General features: G+C 46.9%; 2 protein-coding genes across 3 annotated transcripts in view; one reads left to right on the forward strand and one right to left on the reverse strand.

The window, feature by feature from the left end:
* The window catches only part of utp18 (UTP18 small subunit processome component), an 8415-nt gene extending 3521 nt beyond the window's left edge, over positions 1-4894 (reverse strand). Inside the window, exons 1-6 of one of the 2 annotated variants that reach the window (XM_073931133.1) lie at positions 4616-4894; positions 3974-4110; positions 3806-3901; positions 2368-2435; positions 2050-2135; positions 1715-1840 (exon numbers count right to left, since the gene is read on the reverse strand). In XM_073931133.1, the coding sequence (XP_073787234.1) occupies positions 1715-1840; positions 2050-2135; positions 2368-2435; positions 3806-3901; positions 3974-4110; positions 4616-4789 (687 nt within the window). In that variant the 5' untranslated portion in view covers positions 4790-4894. 2 annotated transcript variants of the gene reach the window in all.
* A 4709-nt stretch (positions 4895-9603) lies between these two features.
* Positions 9604-10000, forward strand: part of nme2b.2 (NME/NM23 nucleoside diphosphate kinase 2b, tandem duplicate 2) — a 3181-nt gene continuing 2784 nt past the window's right edge. Inside the window, exon 1 of the mRNA NM_130927.2 lies at positions 9604-9691. The gene's annotated coding sequence lies outside the window, so the exon portion shown is untranslated. The remainder of the gene's footprint in view (positions 9692-10000) is intronic.

A 10000-nucleotide genomic window follows, 5' to 3' on the forward strand; every position in this document is an offset into this window, starting at 1 on the left:
GCTCAGTGTTCTGGAACAGCAGGGTTCTGCACATTCACCAACCCAAATAAAGGCCTCATGAAGACCAGGCAGATGAACACACACACACACACACACACACACACACACACACACACACACACACACACACACACACACACTTCCATAACAATGACAGCGGATCATCATCCAGAAGCAGACCCAGAGCTCAGTGTTCTGGAACAGCAGGGTTCTGCACATTCACCAACCCAAATAAAGGCCTCATGAAGACCAGGCAGATGAACTCAGACCCATATGAAGCTCTGGTCAGATCACGTCTCGATTTCGGCATGATTTGCTTGGTGTGGGGTGTCGTGGGGAGTCGTACCGTCGTGAACCGTCTCTTCTCCTGTAATGTGGCCCAGTTCAGCACTGATCTCCAGCCTGTGACGTCTCCCCACCGCAGCGCAGAGTCCGGCCGGATTCATTTGCTCCTGCTGCTTCATCGTGAGCTCCGTCTCGTGGGGGACGCTGGGCAGGCGGAGCTCATCCTCTCTGGGTTCTCTCAGCAGCGATCATCAGGCTGCAGGTTTACTCATGAGCGGGTCACGGCTGGAGGAGATCAGCCATCGCTTCTGCAGACTTTACCTGCCTCTTCTCCAACATTTCCAGCAGTGTTCTCTTCACACACATGCAGACGTCTCCATCTCACAGCGAGTGTCTGAGCTCTCGTCCTCCAGCAGTGTTGCTCAGAGGTGATGTGGGAATGCTCAGTGCTGTGAACACTGCTGAAGCCTGTCCTGCTGATTCAGACGTGTCATTAACAGGTTCATATCGGCGTCTCCGACACCCTCAGCTCATTCAGGCCAGACTAATAATAAACCAACACAAACTCACAGCAGGTCCACAGCAGACTGGTGCAGGGGCGCTTCAGCTGTTATGGGTCACTCCTGCTATTGATGACCCACAGCACACGCATTACAATCAAGATAAATATTCCAGCAGAGCAGTTCAGTTCACACAGACATTTTGCCAATAAAAATCCACGAACTCTACGCATGCTTGCGCCCGGCCAATGCTCCGCTACACGGGTGGAGGACGAGTCCGGCTCAGAGCAAATGTGATGAAGCTTCAGTGTGAATGTGCCGCAGTGCTGATGTGCTGTCATCTCCAGTTCAGGCCGGGGAGAGTTTAATAAGAAGCCCTGACGGAGACTGCAGATCAGAGAATATCCTGATATTAAAGTGATGGTGAGTTTGATCCGGTCCATGTCGTGAGGAATGCCCTTAAATACTGTAGAGACCAGTGGCCAACCAGAACAAATGTGCACCTGCCTGATCAAAAAGCTAAAGCTAAAGCGTTATTTCCTGTACTCTATATTATAAATGCTCTGTCGAAGCCAGCAGACGCTCTGCACACCCACACTGCTCAAAGGCTGAGGTGAGCCCAGCTGGAGTGCAGCAGAGGAACCGGGTCAGGCTGAAGCTCTCCTGCAGATCTGCTGTTGGCGATGGCATGTGTGTTGCTGCACATTCACTCATTTCCCTTCAGTTTAGTCCCTGATTAATAAGAGGTCGCCACAGCGGAATGAACCGCCAACAACTCTGACATATGTTTTACACAGTGGATTCCCGTCCAGCTGCAACCCAGCACTGGGAGAGGAATAAACAAGTGAAATGAAGACCCGTTTAGCCCGATTTAAGACCTGCGGCACAACATTACAGTCAACTGAAGACATCTTAACCCTGCAGCCTACCTGGAAGAGCGAGACGCAGTGGTCCAGCCCGGCCGTCATCACGATCTGAGCCGACGGGTGAAACTGCACTGAGGTCAGCTGAGCCTCAGACACACACTCGCTATTGGCATTCACACACTTCTTTATCTGAAACAGACAGACACTGTCAGAGCACACACACGCACACACGCACGCACGCACTCACTCACGCACACACACACACACATATAAGTGCAGAGGCACGCACGCACGCACGCACGCACGCACGCACACACACACACACACACACACACACACACACACACACACACACACACACACACACACACACACACTCAGAGCAGTGTGCGCAGTACCCGGATCACTCCTCTCGGCAGGCTGTCTGACGTGCTGATGAAGTTAGCGGTCCTCCTCAGCAGATCTTCATCCTCATCCTCATCATCTGCTGTAGAGAAAGAGCAACATTAACAGCAGAGCACAGCGGATCAGCACCACCGGACCCCATCAGCACCGGCACAACCCACAGCGGAGAGGAGAGTTCATCAGCCGAGTGTGTGTGTGAGTGTGTGTGTGTGTGTTTGATGCACAGGATGTTTATCAGATGAGGACGTACTATCCTCACTGTAGTGTTCACTGTAGAGTGTTCACTGTAGAGTGTTCACTCAAGTGCTCACCTGTTTTCTGGCTGGTCCTGTGCTCCTTCTCTGCCCAGCTCGGTGTGCCACCCATGGCCTTCTGGAACCTGAAGAACGAACACACACACACACACACACACAACACACACACACACACACACACACACACACAGCTGAAGGTCTCTGAGAGTGTAAAGAAGTGTAAAATGTGATTTCTCTGCGTACACACACACACACACACTAACTCACTCACTCACTCACACACACACACACAAACACTAACTCACTCACTCACACACACACACAAACACTAACTCACTCACTCACACACACACACACACACACACTAACTCACTCACACACACACTAACTCACACACTCACTCACTCACACACTAACTCACTCACTCACACACACAAACACTAACTCACTCACTCACTCACACACACACTAACTCACTCACTCACTCACACACACACACAAACACTAACTCACTCACTCACACACACACACACACTAACTCACTCACACACACACTAACTCACACACTCACTCACTCACACACTAACTCACACACTCACTCACTCACACACTAACTCACTCACTCACACACACACACACACACTAACTCACTCACACACACACTAACTCACTCACTCACTCACTCACAAACACTAACTCACTCACTCACTCACACACACACTAACTCACTCACTCACTCACTCACACACACACACACACACTAACTCACTCACACACACACTAACTCACACACTCACTCACTCACACACTAACTCACTCACTCACTCACTCACACACACACACACTAACTCACTCACACACACACTAACTCACTCACTCACTCACTCACACACTAACTCACTCACTCACACACACACACACACACACACTAACTCACTCACACACACACTAACTCACTCACTCACTCACTCACAAACACTAACTCACTCACTCACTCACACACACACTAACTCACTCACTCACTCACACACACAAACACTAACTCACTCACTCACTCACACACACACACACTAACTCACTCACTCACACACACACACAAACACTAACTCACTCACTCACACACACACTAACTCACTCACTCACACACACACTAACTCACTCACTCACTCACACACACAAACACTAACTCACTCACTCACTCACACACACACACACTAACTCACTCACTCACACACACACACAAACACTAACTCACTCACTCACACACACACTAACTCACTCACTCACACACACACTAACTCACTCACTCACTCACACACACAAACACTAACTCACTCACTCACTCACACAAACACTAACTCACTCACTCACTCACACACACACACACACTAACTCACTCACTCACTGACACACACACACAAACACTCACTCACTCACTCACTCACTCACACACACACACAAACACTAACTCACTCACACACACACACACACTCACTGCTCCTTCAGCCGCTGCTGCAGTCTCTGTTTGCTCATCTTGGTCTCGGCGTCGCTCTTCTTCAGCTCTCGGCGGGAGCGCAGCGTCATGTCCACCCTGCAGGAGGAAGAGGAGGAGTCAACATCATCACACAAACACACACACACAGTGAAGAAGAACAGCGCTCACTCTTCCTCCTGCTCATCATCCTCATCCTCCCATACAGCTGTCCTGGCTCTCCGGCGGCCCCGGGGCCCCTCGCTGTTCTCTGAACACACACTGCGCACTTCATCATCATCATCATCCTCAAGAAAACTGCTGCTACCCTGCTCACACACACACACACACACACACACACACAGAGAGAGAGAGAGAGAGAGAGAGAGAGAGAGAGAGAGAGAGAGAGAGAGAGACTCAGTCAGAAAGGGTTCTGAAACACGGGTCAGTGTTGTCAGTAGTTAAGCACAGGTCTGGGGTCAGTGTTATCATTAATAAGTGCTGTTCTGGGGTCAGTCTTGTCAGTAATAAGCACAGGTCTGGGGTCAGTGTTGTCAGTAATAAGCACAGGTCTGGGGTCAGTGTTGTCAGAAATAAGCACAGGTCTGGGGTCAGTGTTGTCAGAAATAAGCACAGGTCTGGGGTCAGTGTTATCATTAATAAGTGCTGTTCTGGGGTCAGTGTTATCATTAATAAGCGCTGTTCTGGGGTCAGTGTTATCATTAATAAGTGCTGTTCTGGGGTCAGTGTTGTCAGAAATAAGCACAGGTCTGGGGTCAGTGTTATTGTCAGTAATAAGTACAGGTTCTGGGGTCAGTGTTGTGGTGCTCAGACCTGCTCCAGGCGGCCGCTCAGCTGCTCCTCCGCCCCGAACAGCAGCTCCTCCAGCCGCTGCACCTCCGCCTCCTCCTGCCCGAGAGCCGCGCACTGCTGCCGGTGCTTCATCTGCCGCTCTCGCCGCTCCTCCAGCGGCCGCTTCCTGCTGCCCACACGCGCGGGAGACTCCATTACTGCCGCAGAAAACTTCTTCTTCTTCTTCCTCGGGTTTTACCAGCGGCTGGCACGCAGAGAACTACAGACCGACCGCTCGGATGTCCACACGTGCACAACAACAGCAGACCAAACACTTCCGCTGCAGGAGGCTCCCTGCGCTCTAGCGCCGCTGCAGGACAGGAAAGAAACTGCGGCCGGAAGAAGAACTTCAGCTGCCCGAATATAACCCGCTCAGAGTGACAGTGCAGGCTAACATGATCAATACTACACCAATAACACTCTTTCACCAGTGTTCTGCTGCTCACGCTGAACCTCTAAGCCTTTATCATATCCTTGTACAGTTCCTGCTGACTTTGAGGGAGATTTCAGGGTTGATCCAGAATGATCTGAGCTGTGAGGATCGCTGACCTGTAATGTTACTGGCTATAGGCTATATAGCACACTCAAACGGCTCCTCTTGCGAAGTGTCTCGTGTAAAGATTATTATTTTATTTTATTATTATATAATGGTTTTTTTTTTTGGGGGGGGGGGGTCACCTTTATTGGACAGGAAAGTGTGGAGTATTGACAGGAGAGCATGGGGAGAGGAGAAGATGAGCACAGGCCGCCAGGCGGGAGTTGAACTGTGAGCTGCCCTGCCCTGTCCACACACTGACCACTACACCACCACAGCCATATCTTCCATAACCCTGCCCTCAATTACAGGAATTAGGAAAGGCAGAACACTGCTGCTGTAGTCCTCCTCCGACAGTATATGAGTTATCTGTGCCCGCACGTTTACTGTAGTCTTAATTCTCATTTATTTTATGATTATTTGGATTAAACTTTATTTAACTTTATCCATCATTATCACAGTAGTGCACACGTGTAGATATAGCGCTCTGTGGTACGGTACGACCGAATCAGACATGAATATGTGCCACACAGCTCTGTGGAAACAAAACAAAAGGTATTTTAAAAAAATAAAAATACAATTATAAAGCCATTGATGAGCTGGAATAATATTATAATAATAATGATAATAATGATGATAATAATAATAATAATAATAATAATAATAATAATGAGCCATTGATGAGCTGTAATAAAGCTCTCCATCTCTCTGACACACAGCTGCTCACCATAAGCAGATCTGTGTGTGTGTGTGTGTAAGAATGTGAATGTATGTGTGAGTGTGTGTGTGTATATATATATATATATGTGTGTGTGTGTGTCCTCTAGTGTACTTGACAAGGGCATCTAAAAGTGTGTGAAGCACCTGTGGCTCTGCTCGGGTCTATTTGTGTGCTGGATCGCTCTGTGTGTGTGTGTGTGTGTGTGTGTGTGTGTGTGTGTGTGTTTACTGCTCTTACTCGTATTGTTCTGTACTCCAGCAGTCTCCTCTGCGCTTCAGCACTGCTTCACCACTTTATTCTCTACATGCACCCGCTCATCAGCACCCTGATCATCACACTCCTCATGTCCTTCCCTGATCCACACAGAGCCAGAACAGACTACACGAAACACACAAGGGGACAGATTTGGAGAGTAAACACACACACACACACACACACACTCATGTTAATGAAGTTTGATCAATCATTATGAAGTGCATTATGGGATGTTGATCTCTGCTCTGTCCACCTCTGATGCTGAAGATTCAGCTCTACAGTTTAACAAGTGACTTTTACAGACATGCAGGTCAATAATATCATGTATAATATCTAGAGGAATGAGTGTGTGAATATCAGTGAATGTGCTGCAGTTTGTTATACGGGGATTCTGTAGCGTAATATACAACACCGACACACACGATTGCACGGCTGACCATCACACATGTGCAGGAAACACACTTATTTTAATATGTTAAACATATTAATAACATCAAGACCCCAGAGTGCAGCTCAGAAGCAGAAATAAGACATAAAAACATGACGCAGATATCCACACAGTAAAGAATGACCGTAAATGGACAGTGAATCACTGCTAATAAGTGCATTACTCTCACAGTAACATACTGCATGTAAATTGACAGTGAATTACCGTGAGGTCGTTTACAGTAATTTGTTGTGATTTTGTTAAATGACTGTGAAATTAATTACAGCCATATAGTGTATACTCCATATAGTGTAAGTTCACAGTAGGTGGTGAAGCGATTTGACGGTGTTATCTTGTAATTAACTGTATTTGCCTGTACAGAAGGATTTCCTCGGCTGCTCATTCTGACTTTACTCTGACTCTGAAATCATTTTGGGTGTTTAACAGTGTTTGGTTTTATGAATCATCTACTTTCATTACAGTTTATAAAGTTGTGCTCATTAAATATTGTTTCATATTTATATGTTAAGCTTATTAAATTAAATAAAGGTGCAGCACATATAAATGAACATTTACTTTGGCATTCATGTCACAAAACAGGAGGATTTTCTTTCCTAATTGTTTTTGGGGGTGCAATAACCTTCTGTGATTTCTAAATATCAAAACTTGCCAAGACTTGCATTAATGTTAATATAATAGATAAAATAATAATAACAAATAAAGAGAGTTTGAATTAATTTAACGAACACACTAAAGATGAAGCCCTTTTACACTGATTTGCTGTCATCATGCTGATTTGATTAACTGCACAATCAAATTCTGAATACAACGCATAACTGTGAAGCTTTACAGTGACATGCTGTAATGTGACTCTAATATACCAGATACTCTAATATCATTTACTGTGAACAATTACAGTGACATGCTGTGAAAATCTGGATTTTCTTTTACAGTGTACAAATGATCAGGAAAACAGTCAGGGAAATCATTCATTCATTCATTTTCTTGTCGGCTTAGTCCCTTTATTAATCTGGGGTCGCCACAGGGGAATGAACCGCCAACTTATCCAGCACGTTTTCACACAGTAGATGCCCTTCCAGCAGCAACCCATCTATGGGAAACATCCACACACACACACACACACACACACACACTATGGACAATTCACCTGTACCACATGTCTTTCTACTGTGGGGGAAACTAGAGCACCTGGAGGAAACCCACGCCAACACGGGGAGAACATGCAAACTCCACACAGAAACACACACTGAGCGGAGGTTTGAACCAGCGACCTTCTTGCTGTGAGTCGACAGCACTACCTACTGCGCAACTGCTTCACTCAGAGGGAAAATAAATGATATTAACAGTTATAATGAAGAAGCATTAATTATAGATGAATATGTTGCTGGATTTCCCCGTTTCTCGCCCTCTGTGACGTCCTGAAAGAGAAATATATTCAGATTTATACAAAGCTGCTTAGTTCATATTTAAAACTATCAATATTCATGATCAGTGGCGATATACACAGCAGTCTTTGAGTTCATGTATGGGTGGAGGGTTATTTACAGTCCAACTTTTCTACTCTCTCCACCCATTCTGTGACTGTTTTCTGTTTATTTATTGTTGTTTACAGGTGACTTATTTATTAATATCTGTGTTTATTATTATCTTTATGTGTTTGTTGAGTGATGTATTGATAATATTCTGTATTTCTTTATATGAGCCGGGCCAGACTGTACATATTAATAGGACAGATTAAAGTGAGCAGGCAGATGAGGTGAGCTTGATTTACTGCTGGTGATCCGCCGTCTGGGTCAGACTCGTTCCTGCTGCAGGCGCACATATGCAGAGCCCACACTCCCATCCAGAGGCCCTGGAGAGCAGCCACGACCCCCCCAGCAGACCTGCGGGTCAGTCCAGCACCGCCTGCGAGTGTCTGAGTCTGGGAGACGGACTCCAGCAGAGGAAGATGAAGATGATGAAGATGATCTGCATGAGGAGCATCACTCCATATCTGCAGTGATCTGCTGCTCGTCCCCGGAGCCGCTCAGCGCTGATCATGTCTCCTGCTGCTGCAGGGCTCTGTGGGCTCTGTCTCGCTCTGCATCTCAGCACATGTGATGTGCATCCGTCTATGTTTAGCTGCTCTCCTTCCCTGGTGTGGAACAGGAGCTGGAGCCGCGGGTCACGCTTTACTGATATTAATAGCAGACCATAGAGATCTGACCTCTTATGGCCTATTATATAATGAGCTTATTAAGCTATTTCTCTGGCTCTGCTCACATCTGAGATGACTGAAGGATCACCACAACACCACAACAGTCCTGACCATCACTGTGTGCTCCGTTACACTGCAGAGCCGAGCCGGCCATCACTTCACACTGACCCCTGCTCAGCATGATCTCCAGCTCTGCTGATGTTCACCCTCACTCCTATTCTGCAGATCACACACACACACACACACACACACACACACACACATACACACACACACACACACACACACACACACACTGACACACACGCACACATACACACACACACTGACACACACACACACAGACACACACACACACACACACACACACACACACACGCATACACACACACACACACACACACACACACACATACACACACACACAGACACACACACACACACACTGACACACACGCACACATACACACATCTGCTCCCCTGCACCCTTTACTGCAGCGTAAACCCTAGCTAGGGCACAAGGTAAAGCTGCAGGTAAAGTGTAGTGTGATTCATCCACCCTCAGACTTACAGACTGCAGAGAGACACTGAAGTATCATGAAGTATCATGTATCAGAGTTCATGAAGAGATCTAAATCAACCACTCACACTGTATGAACAAGAACACTGTGTGTGTGTGTGTGTGTGTGTGTCTGTGTGAGAGTGTGTGCGTGTGTGTGTGTGTGTGTCAGTTTTAGGAGATGTGTGTGATTATGAATTATTATAATCTCATGTTGTGGCCCCGCCCCTTTACAGTATAGGCCCCGCCCCCTCTGCTCAGGCTTTATAAAGCAGCAGCGGTGCTCAGTCTGCATCTGCTCCTCACGCCAGGACTCACTGAAGCGGCTCTGCTCCTCCCTCAGGTGTGTGTGTGTGTGTGTGTGTGTGTCTGGGAAAGATGTATACATACTGTATTTGTGTGTGTGTGCCTGAGAGAGGTGTGCATATATGTGTGTGTCTGGGAAAAGTGTGTGTGAGTGTGTATGTCTTTGTTACGAGTGTGTGTCTGGAAGGGGTGTGTGAGTGTGTGTGTTTCTGTATTTATGTGTGTGTGTCTGTCTCTGTGACAGGTGTCTGTGACAGGTGTGTGTGTGTGTGTGTGTATGTGTGTGTGATCAGTGCTAGTGTGAAACCCTTGTGTTGTAATGACGTGTGTGTGATTCTAACAGTGT

Source organism: Danio rerio, chromosome 19, assembly GCF_049306965.1.
Source record: "Danio rerio strain Tuebingen ecotype United States chromosome 19, GRCz12tu, whole genome shotgun sequence".
Taxonomy (NCBI): Eukaryota; Metazoa; Chordata; class Actinopteri; order Cypriniformes; family Danionidae; genus Danio; species Danio rerio.